This window comes from Gymnodraco acuticeps, unplaced genomic scaffold (assembly GCF_902827175.1).
Source record: "Gymnodraco acuticeps unplaced genomic scaffold, fGymAcu1.1, whole genome shotgun sequence".
Classification (NCBI taxonomy): Eukaryota; Metazoa; Chordata; class Actinopteri; order Perciformes; family Bathydraconidae; genus Gymnodraco; species Gymnodraco acuticeps.
Window position 1 is genome coordinate 178,747 of NW_022990692.1, and position 17,065 is coordinate 195,811.

Consider the following 17,065-nt stretch of genomic DNA (forward strand, 5'->3'; position numbering starts at 1 on the left):
CATGTTTTTTTTTTTTTTATGGACATGTTGATAATGTGCTACCATCAAACAAAATAAAGAAAGTGAAGAAACAATAGACAAACAAACCAAGCGAAGGGTTTATAATAATCTTTAAGCACGACAGTATTTCATTGAAACCCAGGAAAGTGGATTTGTAAATATCCATTAGAACCACAGGTCAGTGTATTTCAGGAAGCTTTCACTTTTTTACTGCCATGTCCTCCTTTTTCTGATAGTGTTACTGCCCAACAGCGCCATCTACTGACCATTATACAGCATTTAGACTCATTAGGTCTGATCTGTGCTTTTTGATTTTGGTTGAGTACAAATAGAAATTAGATAAACTACAGCAGTAATGACAAGATGACTTCAATGTTAAGCTAAATGGCTGATTTCTTTAAACCGCGTCAGAAGCTGCGATAAACTTTACATATTTATTTCATCAAGATATGTTTTTTCATGCTTACATTAGTTGATATTTAATCAGTAAAAGCTTGATTTGAGAACAATATATGCTTCTCTCCTCACACAGTGAACACATATCTCCACCTGCTATATCTGATTAAACAACATAAAACATTCTCGTTTAATCCTCGTGAAAAATCACTTCAAATCAAAGTGCTCATGACGTTTCCTTATCCACTTATTCCTTATCCACTTATTCCTTATCCACCTGAAAGTCTTTGAAACATATAACCAAAGACACTTTTCTGATTAGTGTGTTTCCTGTATTCAAACTGATTTCCTGTCAGCCTCGTCCTTTCAGTGACTCAGAGTTAGATTTTTGCTCTTCTCTTGTAGTCAACTCTTCTCCAGACTTTGATAAAAATCAGTGTTTCTGCGGTGCTGTTGGACCGGCATGTTCCTCCTGGTGCTGCTGACCTTCTCCAGGTCGATCTCCACCAGCACCATGCCTGGCTTCTCCCCTCCACAGTCTCCCAGCACCTCACCCCAGGGGTCCACGGCGAGGGCGTGGCCGTACGACGAGCGCTTCTCATGGTGCCGGCCGACCTGCGCCGCCGCCAGGACGAAACACTGAGTCTCTATTGCCCGTGCACGCAGTAACACCTAGATAAAAAGACATCAAGTTTGTGTTTTGCTTGGGTTTCAATCTAATAGATATCCTGTCTTTGTAAGCACTAGTAAGCCAACACATATAGTTGTATTGTGACTCATCCCACCTCCCAGTGAGCTGCTCCTGTGGCTACAGTGAAGGCTGATGGGTAGGTTAGAATATCAGCGCCTTGCCTTTGCAGAGCCAGTGATAACTCTGGGAACCTCAGATCATAGCAGATGCCCAGGCCAACCTGGGGAAACAAAAAGAGAATAGTTAAAAACCAAGACTAAGAACAAGCTGATTTAAATAAGTTTAAATAGAGATAGGAAACACTTTCTTTCCAATCTCAAATATTTTCTGGCTAGCGTTTAATATTGAGATTACAGAGCTGGCAAAATGTACTTATATTTCCTAACTTTTGTAGTTTTCTCTCATCTAATATGAAGATTTCCTGTGCGTTTACAAGTCTACTCTATAATGAGGGTTATAAAGGACACCTTGCCGATGGGAGTTTGGACTGGAGACACGAGGGAGGGTCCAGGGATGGTGAAGGCACTTTCTTTAAGTGAAACGCCTTTTTCTGGCAGCTCCACGTCAAATAAATGGGACTTCCTGTAGACTGAAATGATTTCACCTGTGGGTGCAATGACAACGTGTCAGAATGTGTACCATAAGGAATCATCAAGTGGAAAATAATTAATGTTTCTGTGTGCAACTGAGTGGGATTTTAAAGAGAGTGATGAACAGTACCGTTATCGTTAATTATGATGTGACTGTTGTAGATTCGTCTGTCAGACTCCCAGTTATGTCCTCGTTCATGAAATCCTCCAAGAGACAGCCACACTTCCAGCTTCCTGAAAAAGGAGTGGTTAAAAAATACATAAAGAAATCCTGAAAAAGTGCTTATTTTTCAAATCTTGAAGTGCCTGCTGATGGATACACATAACCAACATATTTACTAGGCTATAGAATACACATTTACACTATGTTAAAATAAACATACTGAACCTCACCGTTTCCCTAGCTCCAAATACTACAGGACATAAAGTTTCTATCTTTTTATTCATTCATGAAGCCAACAGTAGATTCGTAAGGCAAGAATCAGGAAGTAAAACACCTTTTTGTGTACCTCATTTGCTTGGAAGGAGCTTAAATCTATGCAAGATTATACATGTGTAAGAGTAGTGTATCCTGCTCTCAGCCAGCAGCTTATTGAAAAATATCTGACTGAAGAAAAATGTCTGCCCCAAACAACGACAAAACATTGGACCTATGTCAATGATTAGAAAACAGTGTGTACCTGGCCAGCTGAGAGTATTGTGAGATTGTGTCTCCTGTCAGACTCTCGGACAGCGACAGCGTCTCCTCTCGGCTGGATCCGATGTAATCGAAGGCCTCGGGCAGGAAGACCATGCTGGCCCCTCGCCCCTTGGCCTCCTCCACCAGCTGTTTACAGGCGGAGAAGTTAGCCTGTTTATCCGGGGTGGCTGTCACCTGACACACTGCAGCCACCGAGCGAAGTGAGGTCGACATCCTGCAGGGAGAAGAGGTGGTTATTATGTGCACAAAAGCAGCATGACTGGCAAATATGTTATGTTTGATCATTAACTGCACTAGTTATTGTGTCTCCTATCATATTGTACTTATTAGGATAGTGGGACCTTTAAATGCAATATCTGGATCAATAGCTATAAAATGTATTGATGCTCTTTCTGCCGGTCACATATATTTACATAACACAATACGAATGTAGTCTTTATCATAATTTAACCTTGTTTAGAGAGACGCATAACAATAAATTCTCTAGTCAGAATAATAAACACCTGTTTTGGAGCTTGATCTGTTGTCTCTGAGCTGGGAGAGAGGTCAAATACTTTGCAGATGTTCCCAAAATGCACCTGGCCGTGAACATTGGTCCCAGTGACGCTGACAGAGCTTCACCTCCCCTGTTTAGTCCAAGTTAGTAGCACATTAATACGTCCAGTGTGGTTAGTGTACAGCAGGAAGGATTAGCAGTGCTACTTTCTTCTTCTTCTTCTTCTTCCTTATTTCGAAAGGATAGAAACCAGCATGAAGGCACACTGGCTCCAGCTGCTGGACTGCATTTGTAACAACACTGGTGTAGAGGATTGATTACATTTTATATTTTAATAGATTTTTTAAAACAATACATATTGAGATGATTATCTTGAACAATTAACATGTATTTGTTATGTTTTTAAGGCTTTGTGGTTGGTAGAGTGTTGGTGGTTTGGGCGTACTTTAACCAATTTAAAATGGATTAAAAAATAAATCTCCAAAATGAACAAACGATTCGTAGATAACGTAGAAACATGAATCCTGCACTTATCTTAATATTGATAATATATTTATCTTGACACCAGAGAGTTTTCCACTTGGTCAGTTGACATGTTGAACTTTGAATAATTGATCAATTATGAATTTCACAATTTTTGTTATTACTTTTTACAGCTGACGTTTATTTAAAGATGTTTTGATTATATATATTTTTTTTATTGCGATCTATCTGTTTTAAGTCCAATGTTTCTCCATACTGCACTACCTTTCAGAGGAAAATACTGTGCCTTTTAATGGACATAACTGAAAAAGACATTGGTGCAAACAGGAACAGATAATGGTAAAGAGTATACTGATTAAGAAAATATGACCGACTGTATCTCGAGGAGATGGCAGTGTTGCAACATTAATAATACAAGATGCCCTCAAAACTCAAAGTAAAACATATATATTTCCGCACAGGCACACAACAAGCATCCCTATACATTCTGCTCGGGGTCCTTCTCAGCAACACCCTTCCAAGATGGCAGCCAACAGTAGCAGCACGGTTAGCAAATCCAGCAGCGGCAGCAGCGCCGGAGGAAAGCCGTCCGGCCCGTCTGCCGAGCAGGTACCGTCCCCTCCAGCCCGGTCTGCTTCAGTCGGTACACCCGCGATAGTCTTTCTGTGGTTCAATCCGGTGGAGCTAAAGCCGAAAACGTGGCTCCCAGCTAGCCGATGCTAACATTAGCTTCCCCATCGCCAGCATTCTGCCTTCTCATCACACAAAACAGAGTGAAGCCATATAAGGAGCCTACATTTATAAAGAGTTTATGTGCTTGTATCAATGCGTTAACTGCATTTGAATAAGCATACACTTATAAGTGGATTGTGTGCTGTGCTGAATAGTGTTTCTCAGTGAAAGTCAGTGTGAGGGCTGGAGCTATTTGTATTACTGAAAACCTATCTACACACTATACAAATATAGCGAATACATTTGAATACTCTCTAATATACCAATCTACTGAAAGGACAGTAACATATAGAAATAGTGTACTGTATAGATTAAGAAAGTGTGCACTGTGGCTTTTAATAACAAGTAAATATATCCTGAGTACATTTTTTCTTATGCACACAAATATAAGGTCACTGAAGTAAAAGCAGAATGAGACTTAACATAAAAAGTGCAAGCTAAAAACAATGGTTAAAATAGACTAGAATAAAACTGTTTTCCTTAGGTTGTAAAAGTCAAAAGAAATGTACTCGCTAAACATTTGACTTGTTTGATTGATGGTCAATACAGGAAATGTGTTATCACTGCAGTACCTGATTCAAACTGAGATTAATACCGTGACAGTGTGAGGCTGTATTGTTTCTGATGGTGTTTTTTTGTGTGTCAGGTGGTGGCAACATTTCAAAGGATGCGTCAGGAGCAGCGCAGTATGGCCTCTAAATCTGCAGATTTCGAGATGGATATCAATGAGCACAGGTTGGTAGAGGATACTCACACATCTGCTTATTGAATCTGTGAGGTGTAATTCTTTGTTTATAACATCACTTGTTGTCTACATTTTTTTCCCCCCTCCATCCAGCTTAGTAATTGAAACCCTGAAGGAAGTGGATCCTTCGAGGAAATGCTTTCGTCTTGTAGGAGGAGTGTTGGTGGAGAGGACGGTAAAAGAAGTTCTACCAGCCTTGGAGTCTAACAAAGAACAGGTAATGCATTCATCTTTATGTCACCAGCAAATTGTTTCAGCAATCATGGAAACAGAACAACCACTATTACGCATTTTGGTGATTCATTGTATTGTAACAGGGTTCCCGCGGGGTCTTAAAAAGTCTTAAATTTGATAATCAGAATTTAAGGCTTTAAAAAGGTCTTAAATATGATCAAAAAAATAAGAAAGTTCTTAAATATCTTTATTTTATCTCAATCTTTATTTATTTATATAGCACATTTAAAACAACCTTCAGTTGACCAGAGTGCTGTACAGGCAGTAACTACAATATTAAATAACACAATGGGAGAATTAAAAACATAATAAAAAGCACAATAACTAGAAACATATAAAAAGAATTTAAGACCTAAATATGATTTAGGTCTTAAAAATGATCGGATTTGAAAGGTACTTCTGTGTTGCGATCGCGTTGGGGGAAATGTCCGGGCTGCAAAGTAAGAGCCTTTCAGTTCCCCCCAACAATTTGTATCGAAATAAATCAACATGGAATCAGTAATCATTCAAAACCTTTAACTCATTAACTTTGTTTCCCCCGGCCCCTTATCGGAGAACACCCAGCTAGTAACCTAGCAACCAAGCTTCAGCTAGCGGCAGTCAGAAATTAGGTATCTTCGAATCTACATACAAATAAATATGGGGAAGTGTAAGTTCAACCGTATTTGGTTGGAAAACATCGAATTTAGTGCTTGGTTGAAACCAGTGGAGGGGAATGTGTTTGAAGCCCACCGCACCTTTTGCAAAATAAATTATCGTTTGTTTAGCCTAATGTAGCGTTAGCTAGTGCAGCTACTCCCGCAACAACACCGGGGGACCTCCGGGCGACGTTTGAGTCTACGTCAACCCTAAAAGCGGAGGTGCTGTGGACGCTAAATACCGTAGCTAAAACACCAATGATACAACAGCATGAAGACAGCGGAGCTCTGACTATAGCTCTTGACACACACACACACTTTTTGTCTAACACGCTAACACAGTTCAGTGTAGTGTTATGCTGAACATGAATACATTTACTTTGTAAGTCATTATGGGATGAATTTCTTCTTTCCTAGCAATTTTCCTTCATACTTTCTTGCCGTGAAATAGGTCTTAAATTCTATTCAAAGTGGTCTTAAAAAGTCTTAAATTTGAGTTGGTGAAACCTGCAGGAACCCTGTGTCTAGAGTCCTGCGTCGGGTATCCGACGGGTGACCCGCAAAAAAAGTGATTCGCGGGTGATATTTTTTTTAACTATTTTTTCCGGGTTCGGTTCTGGGTAAAACAAAGATGGTCGGGTCGCGGGTGTTGCATAATAAATGTATTAAAATAATTTAGTTTAATGTTTAAATCCTCAGACCTCTCCCCCGTGGGACCGCGCATAATCATAACCTCTGCAGCCATCAATCTGCTGCTGAGAGCATCACATTCGAAATGGCTGAGGTGAAGCTCTCTAGCGGAGAATACAGCATTTTCAATAACACTTCCTCAAGAGCGAAATCCAACGTCTGGGAGGCTTTTGGTGTCATCCTAGATGGAGAAAATAACCAACATCCCACGCTTTTTGAGACAAATATGCAACTGCGTGTGTTAATAATTGCAAGTTTTCACTGCTCATATATATATGCGGGTTGCGGATCTTGTGCCGACGGGTCGGTCGGGTTGCGGAACTAATTGGCAATATGTGCGGGGTTCGGTATTGCACGTCGCGGGTGCGGGGCGGGAGCGGGTCTTGAAAATCAGACCCGTGCAGGACTCTGCCCTGTGTATGTCACCAGCAAATTGTTTTAGCAATCATGGAAACAGAACAACTATTACGCATTGTGGTGATTCATTGTATTGTAAGGATTACCGAGCCTATCGACACAATATTAGTGCATTACTGTTGGAATATGAATTTTAAATTGCTTTTACATTACATTGCATTTAGCTGACGCTTTTATCCAAAGCGACTTACAATAAGTGCGTTCGACCAACAAAATACAACCTTGAAGAAAACAGAATCATATAAGTACATCAGGCTTCATAGAGCAAAAACATTTCAAGTGCTACTCAACTGGCTTTAGATAAGCCAGCCCTTTATTAGTATATAAGTGCTTTGTTAATAGTTATATCGCTCGAAGTGGAGTCGAAAGAGATGAGTTTTCAGTCTGCGCCGGAAGGTGTGTAAGCTATCTGCTGTCCTGATGTCAATGGGGAGCTCATTCCACCATTTTGGATCCAGGATAGCAAACCCACGTGTTTTTGCTGATGGGAACTTGGGTCCCCTTCGCAGCGAGGGTGCAGTGAGCCGTTTGGTTGATGCAGAGCGGAGTGCACGTGCTGGGGTGTACGGTTTAACCATGTCCTGGATGTAGGAAGGGCCAGATCCATTCGCAGCATGGTACGCAAGTACCAGTGTCTTGAAGTGGATTCTAGCAGTTACCGGAAGCCAGTGGAGGGAGCGGCGTGGTGTGGGAGAATTTAGGAAGGTTGAAGACCAGACGAATTGCTGCATTTAATCCCAAGTGTCCTTTTCTTTTATCTCCACAGATCTCCAAATTAATCGAGTCCATCAACAAGCAGATGCAGACGAAAGGGCGGGACCTCACAGAGTACAGGGAACGCTACAACATCCGGTTGGTGGGGGAAGGTGAAGCGGAGGCACAGGGCCAGTCGGCGGCATCTTCCAGTGACAACAAAGACGGCGGGTCTAAAAGCGGAGCTGGCGTTTTAGTGTCGTAGTTTGTTATTATTGAGAGCGACCGTAGGGCCTTATGATTTCTCCAGTACCTAAAATATGGTTGTAGTCACACAATTTAAAATGTATCTTCTCACACTTGATTTTGATTACATTTCTGCTCAGATACTGCACTTGGTACTGAGGTACTTTGCAACAGACACCGACTCACACATGTGAATGCTAGTGCTTATACAAATGTAGGTTGTTTGTCTTAAATCTGCCTTTCAGTGAAGCTGACTTTCTTTTTCTAGAATATTGTGGCCTAAATTAAATAATTGAATTGTAAGTTCTTGTTTTCGTCTTACTATCATTTACGCATGAGCAAATAAATACTTCACTATCAGAGTACGGCAAAATGTAATCCACTTATTAATATACAGTTTCAAGGATGCCTAATAAAAAATTCAAAGAAGAAATAAAAAAATCAGATGTTTAGAAAATGCAAGACAGGAGTGCACAGATGAAAAGTGAATGTTTGTTAACTTAAGACTTTTGACTTACAACGTACAAAAAAATCTGATTTCATAGGGCCCTGAATTAGGTTGAGCTTTGCAAGAAGTGACCCTTGCCAAGGCAGTTCAGGTCCTTGAAGACATTTTGACAACATGTGTTATGAGCATGAACAAGATAATATACAGTAAACATGTCACTATAGATCAAAATGAACGTCAGCTTTTTTAAGCCTCTGTAATTCATGACTCGTAAAATTGTCTCCATGCACAGAATGGCTGCTGGTTTGTATTCATATAAATGTGTGGTCAGCTTTTGTACAGAGGTTAATAAAGCGGACATCATGATGTGACCATAAGTCAGTACTACCACCACAACCTTGATGATAAAGCCTCATTATTAAAAACACAACAAAAGTTGTAGTCTGGTCTATAGCACATGTTTGAGCTATGTTGAATTCATTTCTGAACTCTGTCTAAAATGACCTGATGTTTTTGTCAGCACTGTTCATGTAGTCGTGAGGACAACAATGTTTTTGTTAATGGTCATTAAAAAATGTTTCTCAAATGTTCTTTCTGTGTGTTGTCTTACATCATTGTTACCGTGTGCCACAAAGCCCTTAGAGTAATCAGATGTTTACAATTTAACATCACAGCTGTAACTGTTGCGACCTGGATTAAAATGAACACAATTCACATTCCTGGTTTTGTAGGAGATTAAGTTTTTCCAAAAAGAACATCAAACAAAATTACTATCACCTCTATGTTTGTCCCTCAATATATTGAAGACGAATATAAATGTAATTTAGGGATGCACGATATTGGTTTTTTGAAACCGATACCGATAACTTCCTGCTTCTCAAGACCGATACCGATAATAATATAATATATATATTAAATGTACCTGTAGTTTTTGCACACCTGGTGGTAAAAAAAAGACTAGTAGTGAGCAAATGACATGAGCATTAATACTATGAACAAAACAAAGCCAAGAACAGTTTTTACTGTGCAGCTGGCTTTGGATTCGCCGCTAGTTTAGCAGCGCAGGCGTCTTCGTACTCTTTTAACACACCATCGTAGCGATGGCGATGTTTCAGGTGACTAATCAGGTTGGAAGTATTATAGCTCGTTGCCTTTTTCCCCTCCTCGTGGAACTTCTGCATTGCATTTGTTAATACAAATAGCAAGCGAACTATCTAACTCTGAAACTTTGAAATAGTCCCATACTACCGACGACATGTTTGTTTACTGTCCTGGCTTCACGGCCGCAGACCTTTTACGTCACAACCAGGCATGAGTTAGGCTCCCTAATTTGATAGCTGGATTTGTGAAAAACTCCCCTCTTCCTAAACCACTAATACCTAGTACTGGCAAACGGGAGGAGCCGAGTGAAAAACAAGCGCCCCTCATCCCAATCCACCCACACCGCAGTATTTTTTCTTTTTTTTTACCCAAAAAATATATTGTATATTATCGGGGCTATTAATACTTTTATCGGGTTTATCGGGATGACGTCATAATTCCTAATATCGGACCGATAATTATCGTGCATCACTAGATTATATTATTCGACATATCTATCTATCTATGCTAAAATAGACGTTTATTGATAACCAGCAGGGAATTTGAATTGTTGATGCAGTACAAGGAAATAAATACATTAAAAAAAGTATAGAAGCTTACCAGTAAGTAACACAATCAAGTTAAACAATTTAAAGAATAAAAAGAAAGACATGACATACATAAACTGAATGAGAATAGAACGTTAGGAGACAATTGTAAAGTGAGTGGCGCTAAAATAACAACGTTAACAGTGTAAACTTAATATAAGATATGATAAATAATGATACTCAGTGTGTATATGTATGAAGATAATAGGATATAGTGCAAGAGTAAATACATATAAAAGAGAGAACCGTGTAGCAATGCTCTCACATGTGATTATTTTGCCAAACATAATGACTATATGAGCAAATGACATAACAGTCAAAAATGAAAATAGATATCGACGAGGATGGGATTCGAACCCACGCGTGCAGAGCACAATGGATTAGCAGTCCATCGCCTTAACCACTCGGCCACCTCGTCTGTGGATCTACGAATATATGCGCAGACAATTTTATAGACGATACAAATCATGGAAAACATATTCTTTATTCATTTTTGTTACAGTACGCTTTCACAAAGACTAACGAAATAGTGGCATTACCTATTTCATCCAACACTAAACAGCTAGCTAACGAGCAATATGCTATACTATGCTAAAAGATCACATTATGTTGCGCCTCTACTCCCGACATTACGGTTATTACGTATCTACATGCGCCGCTGTCGCATCAAAGCAGAATGGTTGCAACAATTATTTTTGCACGAAGATCACGCAGAGAGGATTAGATCCGTCGTTTTGTTTTCGTGCTATCGAGAGCTGCATGAATATCTGGAGCAGCTATGCCAGTAACCAGCAGAATGTGCAAGTATTTGTTGTATTTCCACCCTGATAGGTTGCACTGTTAGCATTGTGATAGCAATGTGGGTAATGCTAGGACAGAAATAGCTCAAGGAAACAGCTGCTTGCTCCGGTGTTTGGAGCTGCTTTGTGCACACTAGTTGTCCAGTTTGCAGTTTCTCTGGAATGCATCTGTCCAAGAAATGCTCGGTTTTCAAAGTGGTGCTGAGTGCTCTGCTGATAGTGGCGCTCCTGCAGCTCTTTTACCTGTCCTTCTTATCCAAGTTTCACGGTAATCAGCAGCGGTACCGGTACTCTGAGCTTTTTGGAGGCTCTGAGGGCAAGAAGAATGGGCACCCCGAGAAAAACTCACGGAAGGAACGTCTGAGGTTCTCCCTGTCTACTGGAGGGATCTTTGACAACAGTGGTCAGTATCGGGTGTACAAGAACTTGATAAAAAGTGATTTCACCACAAATCATAAACCAGGGTCCATCCCCAGTTCCCATGTCCTGGCATTAGCCACACACACAACCATCAACAACCTGCATCACCTGGAATCTCTTGTGGAAAGGTGGCACAACCCTCTCTCTGTGGCCATATTCGCACACGGGCAAGATGTCAAGTTTGCCACAGCTCTGGTTTATGCTCTCAGCTTCTTCTGCCCCCAGATTCAGTCTCTGGTGGACTTCCACTTGGTGTGCCTCTCAGGAGAGATGGCCAGTTTCCCTGAGCAGGACCGTGAGCATTTTGCAGGGCTTGAAGACTGTGCCTCTGTGTTTTCCAGACTGGAGACGCACAGGGATAAATACAAGAACTATGCCATCAGTGGAAACGTCTCCTACCCCAACAACCTCCTGCGTAACGTAGCCCGAGGTGGCACAGAGTCCTCCTACATCCTCGTCATTGACATCGACATGATGCCGAGCGCTGACCTCCACCAGCAGTTTGAGGCCATGATCTTGGGGCGTGAGACAGCGAGTGATGAGGTTTTTGTGTTGCCTGCCTTTGAGATCCGCCACGCAAGGAAGATGCCCGGAAACAAGGCAGAGTTGGTTCAGCTCTACCAGGTCGGTGAGGTCCGGCCCTTTTATGAAGAGCTGTGTTCTCGCTGTCAGGCCCCCACCAACTACTCGCGGTGGGTCAACAGCCACGTTAGAGGATCCGAACCCCTGGAAGTTGGCTACACGCTTACCTGGGTTGATCCCTGGGAGCCTTTCTACATCGGGCCCCACACTGTGCCCCTCTATGATGAGAACTTCAAGCAATATGGATTCAATCGTATCAGCCAGGTTTGTACAATTTCAACATTTGACACTTATATCCTCAAAGTCCACATTCTAGCTGATGAACACTGTGAAATTCAGTTGAAACAAAGTTATGCAATTGAACTGTTTTTGTCCTGTTTGTATATTGTTTAATGCACAACAAGTTGACATGAAAACGTGCAAAAAAGTGACGTTTCTGTCATAACTTCCTTCTCTTGCACTGATTAGACTGCAGCATATATTTAATCACAAAATCACCCGCGTCTTATTGTCTCTTTTACAACCAAAAAAGCATTAGAAAGTGCTATTATACTTTCAAACAATAAGGTAAGTTGACAATAAGAAACCTTTAGGATTTTATTAGCCTAGTTCATTTAATCCTTTTCTATGACGTATAATTGAGTCCCTTTTTATTCTCGCAGTGCTGATGCAATCCATTGCAAGATTTACAGTATTAGCAAAACACATTTGACTGATGAGGCGAGTTGATGCATTATTTACTTATCAATGTTTTTGTCTAACCAACTGTCCAAAGTTGTAGAACCTGTAGACTTATGGTATCCTGTTCTGAAAGGAGTTTTCTGAAGTCTGAGAAAACCATACTATTCATGATTCCCTTTGACCTCGCTTCTATGCATCTTACACTGAACAAAAATATAAACGCAACACTTTTGTTTTTGCTCCCATTTTTCATGAGATGAACTCAAAGATCTAAAACATTTTCTATATACACAAAATAACCATTTCTCTCATATTGTTCACAAATCTGAAAAAATCTGTGATAGTGAGCACTTCTCCTTTGCCGAGATAATCCATCCCACCTCACAGGTGTGGCATATCAAGATGCTGATTAGACAGCATGATTATTGCACAGGTGTGCCTTAGGCTGGCCACAATAAAAGGCCACTCTGAAACGTGCAGTTTTGCTTTATTGGGGGGGTCTGGGGGGGTCCAAAAACCAGTCAGTATCTGGTGTGAGGGGTAGGATTAGGGTTAGGGTTAGGGTTAGGGTAATGTTGTGAATCGAGTGGCCCATGGTGGTGGTGGGGTTATGGTATGGGCAGGCGTATGTTATGGACGACGAACACAGGCCACTCGATTCACAACATTACCCTAACCCTAACCCTACCCCTCACACCAGATACCGACTGGTTTTCGGACCCCCCCAGACCCCCCCAATAAAGCAAAACTGCACGTTTCAGAGTGGCCTTTTATTGTGGCCAGCCTAAGGCACACCTGTGCAATAATCATGCTGTCTAATCAGCATCTTGATATGCCACACCTGTGAGGTGGGATGGATTATCTCGGCAAAGGAGAAGTGCTCACTATCACAGATTTTTTCAGATTTGTGAACAATATTTGAGAGAAATGATTATTTTGTGTATATAGAAAATGTTTTAGATCTTTGAGTTCATCTCATGAAAAATGGGAGCAAAAACAAAAGTGTTGCGTTTATATTTTTGTTCAGTGTATTTCCATATTTCAGCTCTTCTTTCTTGTTTCCTTGTCTGTCCTTGCCGTTATCTTTCTTCTCACCTTCCCTGTCCTCTTGTCTCCTCTCTTTTTCCTTTCACATCTTCACACCTCCATGTCTGTCTGCTGCTCACCCTGTCTTTCTGTCTCCCCCCTCAGGCCTGCGAGCTCCACATCGCTGGATACAAGTTCTCGGTGCTGAGCTCAGCTTTCTTGGTGCACCGGGGATTCAAGATCCAGGGGGAGTTTCACGCCAAGAAGGACGAGGAGAACAAACGCAACCGGGTTCTGTTTCGCAGCTTCAAAGAGGGCCTGAAAACAAAATACCCATCCTCCAACCGACGCTGCTGATCCTGCTTCTCTAATGAAATCTGTCTCCTGCTGAAATGGACGTCGTACGTTGTTCTTCTAAAATGAACCAGTTTTTCTTTTAAATTCTGACGGCAACTCTTGGATTTATATCAAGTAAAACATTTCTGCTGGTTGGGACAGAAAGAAAGAAGTGATCAATCAAGACTGAAAAACTGGCAAGCAACTTTTTGGAATCAAAATCCAAAATGTATAATAATTAGAGGTACGCTTTCTATTTTACAAAATGTTTGAGCTTGTCCAGATACAAAGAAAATCTCTACATATACTTAGAGATATCCTAAGAAACAAAAGTCCTAACCTCAGGTTATGTACTGTAACATAACGCAGATATACTATAGCAACAAAAAAAATCCATTGGACTTTGAATACGGGCAAAGGGTCAAGAATATCTTTTTTCTAAGATATTTTCGGCTATTGAGTACTAATAATGAATTGAAACAAAATGGCATCGCAATCTGATTATGAGGTAAACTACAAACCCAGTTTTTTTAACAAATGCATCACTTTATATCAAGTTTAAATAGTTTGTTTCCTTCAAATGTTGTGCCAATCGATGTGGTCAGACCACCAGAGGGCAACAGACACTAGTGTTAAATGCAGTATTGCAGCATACCGTATATATTAGTGTGCAGCAGGGATTACGCAATACCAGAGGATGTACATTTACTCTGTGTTTCAACTATCTGCACATTTTGATGTTCTCATATCATGTCAGTGCTTTTTCTTGCCACAAACTGTCCGGGTAAACAAACACTGGGAAACTTTACACAGAACATTGTATGACTATGATTTTGCCAACACTGTGGAAAACGAGGATTTGACGCTGGTAGTCGCTTAGATTATCTAGAGTTGGGTTTCTTTCTCTTGAAGTATATGATGGGGCCAGTGGACTCAGGTAGAAATGTAGCATGGATACAAATACTGCACAATCAAAATGTAAACCTCAAACAAAAGCAGTCTAAAGTTATTGATCTTAATCTCTCGTATTATTCTGAAACATACTGGCACAGTACTTTGACCACCACTATTTTCATACAAACAAAATACCTGGAAAGTATGCGTATCCATTGCCGTTTGGTTACTTTTAAGTGTTACGTTGTTATTGTTGATTTTAACAGAGATTTAAATATGTTTTCCTTCCACATTTGCAGTGTTTATGATATATTTATTGTAAAATGTTTTCCTTCAACTGGACTTAAAATAAACCCCAGCAGGAAAACTGTAGCACAAGTTTGTGTTTGGTGTGAAAAATGATGTTGGGCATGGAACATTTTTGTTTTAGAAATTCATTTAGAATTTAGTTTTGTATCAATTTGAACATTATTTGTGATGATGTGATGTGGAAACTGCGTTTTATTTGGTGATAAAACAAAATATAATGCCTGATTTGTTTGTAACTGTCACTGATTTTGCTTTTAAATATTATACAAGATGCAGTCTACAACTTATGAACAACTTCCTTAGTGAGCGGAAAGCTCTTTGAGCACTTGGAAATGCGCAAATCCAATCAATTCACTTCACTGGAGGGATTTGGAGTGACAAGTCATGTCAACAGTGTTTCAGGAAGTATCACTTAAATAACCGTTGTAGTAGCGTAAGAGGGGACAGACCGAGAAATAAAGTATGTCAAGAAATATGAAACTTACAAACACAATACAGCAGATGTCACTGATTTCAACTGTCTGAAATTGTGTAGGGTTTTGTAGTTTTGTCACAGCGAGAAAAACTACAAGATATCAGTAGGTGTATCGTTCAGCTAGTACTTGGCACAGTTGACATTAACCTGTGGTGTAACATGGCTTAAGATGGGGGGTTTAAACGCATCCCTGCACCAATAGCATGTGATGGGTGATTACAGGGCGAGTCAGGGTTGCATCCAATTAAAAGCTCCTATTTAGTAATTAGGATCTGTTTTAAAGTGGACTTTAAGGACTTCTCAGTAAGAAGTTGATATTCTGTAATGCGACCCAAAGGGCAAAACTGCTAGAGTAATATTTCTGGAAGTTTTTTCATTATATCGCATTTATATCTCCTTATTAGAAAGTGAGCATAGAAGATAAATAATATCTAAATATCTGTGGTGGCGGAGCTTAAAAGTCGCCCGAAGTGTCGATCAGTGGTAAAGCCATCTGTTGGTAAAGTAGAGCACGTGTGACATTCGGCGCTTGACAACCGTCCGAGGCTCTGTGGTGTTTTGTGGCTAATCCTGCATTACCGGGCTAAATCATGAGCCAGGCATGCGGCCTCCATTCACATGCAACTCCATGCTTTAGATGGGCTTATATTGAGCACAAACATAAACAACATACACCTTTGCGTCGTTTCTAAATATCTGATACTTTTCACTTTTGGGTCAATAAGTAATCACGCCTTTCTCTTCCGACATGTGCTCTTACTCCAATGTAGTGATTTGTATTTTATATATTTATGGGGAAGAATATTCATCCTACATTTGGTTTGACAGACGGGGCAATATATCTATACCAATCAGGATATGATACTAGACATTTATATTTTGGAGATCCTAATTTGTACGTGTTATCTTTTCCTGGTTTTAAAGGCAGCAATACAAAAGGTTGTTTCATTTCTTTCTATATATGGTACTTTTCATTTTTGGTTCAAGTAATCACGCCTTTCTCTTTGGACATGTGCTCTTACTCCAACGTACCGACTAATATTTTATACATTTTCCGGGCAGATTATTACTGCATTTAAATAATCCTATATTTGGTTTGAGAACCGATCAATATTTCAATAATATCAGGATATGACACTAGATATCCTCTTAGATTTTGGGGATCCTAATATCCAAAGTGTTGTCTTTTCCTGGTTTTAAAGGCAGCATTACTAAAAGTTATGTAGTAGACTCTTTCAGACTTGCCCTTTTATTTATTTTACCTGCTTAGTCCTTAAATTCACATTACTGATTGTTTATCATAATTCTCATTGTGTAAATATTTTCTGAATGCTCTTAGATATCGTTATGCTGTGGTAAAAAAAGTTGTTGTATATAATATTTGTTCATATTGCCCAGCTCTACCAGATTTATTCAAAAATAAGTTGTTTTCATGCAAATCTTTAAAAAACTATTTTTAAATGACTACTCATGTTTGGCCAACCCACGATGTTCATGTCCATCTCCCCATCGTCATCCCCCTGTCCTTGGTGTTAATAATGTGGCAGAAGGTGCAGAAATGTAAGGGGGGAGCGGCTTGTGTGGATCAGGAGAGGCAGGTTTGGTGAGGTAAAGTGGGGTTATATCGACAGCTTTGGGGAGTGCAGGCTTATCTG

The 17,065-nt window shown here is 40.2% G+C and overlaps 3 protein-coding genes and 1 non-coding gene across 4 annotated transcripts; 2 read left to right on the plus strand and 2 right to left on the minus strand.

Annotated features, from left to right (window-relative positions):
* Nucleotides 1-93: 93 nt before the first annotated feature.
* nit1 (nitrilase 1) lies at nt 94-3,108 on the minus strand. Its single transcript, XM_034230408.1, has 6 exons — nt 2,881-3,108; nt 2,358-2,591; nt 1,808-1,911; nt 1,555-1,691; nt 1,182-1,307; nt 94-1,068 (listed from the first exon to the last, which is right to left on the minus strand). Exons 1-6 carry the CDS (start codon nt 2,967-2,969, stop codon nt 802-804), a joined length of 957 nt encoding a protein of 318 aa, XP_034086299.1. The 5' UTR covers nt 2,970-3,108; the 3' UTR covers nt 94-801.
* Nucleotides 3,109-3,821: 713 nt separating this feature from the next.
* On the plus strand, nt 3,822-8,789 carry pfdn2 (prefoldin subunit 2). The gene is made up of 4 exons (XM_034230409.1): nt 3,822-3,965; nt 4,735-4,823; nt 4,927-5,050; nt 7,579-8,789. Exons 1-4 carry the CDS (start codon nt 3,879-3,881, stop codon nt 7,768-7,770), a joined length of 492 nt encoding a protein of 163 aa, XP_034086300.1. The 5' UTR covers nt 3,822-3,878; the 3' UTR covers nt 7,771-8,789.
* A 1,434-nt stretch (nt 8,790-10,223) lies between these two features.
* On the minus strand, nt 10,224-10,305 carry trnas-gcu. The gene has a single exon. It is a non-coding gene; the product is annotated as a tRNA-Ser (tRNA).
* A 239-nt stretch (nt 10,306-10,544) lies between these two features.
* b4gat1 (beta-1,4-glucuronyltransferase 1) lies at nt 10,545-15,160 on the plus strand. The gene is made up of 2 exons (XM_034230345.1): nt 10,545-11,953; nt 13,562-15,160. The coding sequence occupies exons 1-2, from the start codon at nt 10,850-10,852 to the stop codon at nt 13,751-13,753; spliced, it is 1,296 nt and encodes a 431-aa protein (XP_034086236.1). The 5' UTR covers nt 10,545-10,849; the 3' UTR covers nt 13,754-15,160.
* The last annotated feature ends 1,905 nt before the right edge of the window (nt 15,161-17,065 follow it).

Excerpts from the sequence above, each read along its gene's own strand:
- b4gat1 (XM_034230345.1), top strand. The coding sequence starts at position 10,850 with ATGCATCTGTCCAAGAAATGCTCGGTTTTCAAAGTGGTGCTGAGTGCT. Across the intron at positions 11,954-13,561 it reads GATTCAATCGTATCAGCCAG|GCCTGCGAGCTCCACATCGC; the intron begins GTTTGTACAATT and ends CTCCCCCCTCAG.
- pfdn2 (XM_034230409.1), top strand. The coding sequence starts at position 3,879 with ATGGCAGCCAACAGTAGCAGCACGGTTAGCAAATCCAGCAGCGGCAGC. Across the intron at positions 3,966-4,734 it reads CCGGCCCGTCTGCCGAGCAG|GTGGTGGCAACATTTCAAAG; the intron begins GTACCGTCCCCT and ends TTTGTGTGTCAG. Across the intron at positions 4,824-4,926 it reads ATGGATATCAATGAGCACAG|CTTAGTAATTGAAACCCTGA; the intron begins GTTGGTAGAGGA and ends CCCTCCATCCAG.
- nit1 (XM_034230408.1), bottom strand. The coding sequence starts at position 2,969 with ATGTTCACGGCCAGGTGCATTTTGGGAACATCTGCAAAGTATTTGACC. Across the intron at positions 1,692-1,807 it reads CATCATAATTAACGATAACG|GTGAAATCATTTCAGTCTAC; the intron begins GTACTGTTCATC and ends TTGCACCCACAG. Across the intron at positions 1,308-1,554 it reads TCCAAACTCCCATCGGCAAG|GTTGGCCTGGGCATCTGCTA; the intron begins GTGTCCTTTATA and ends TTGTTTCCCCAG.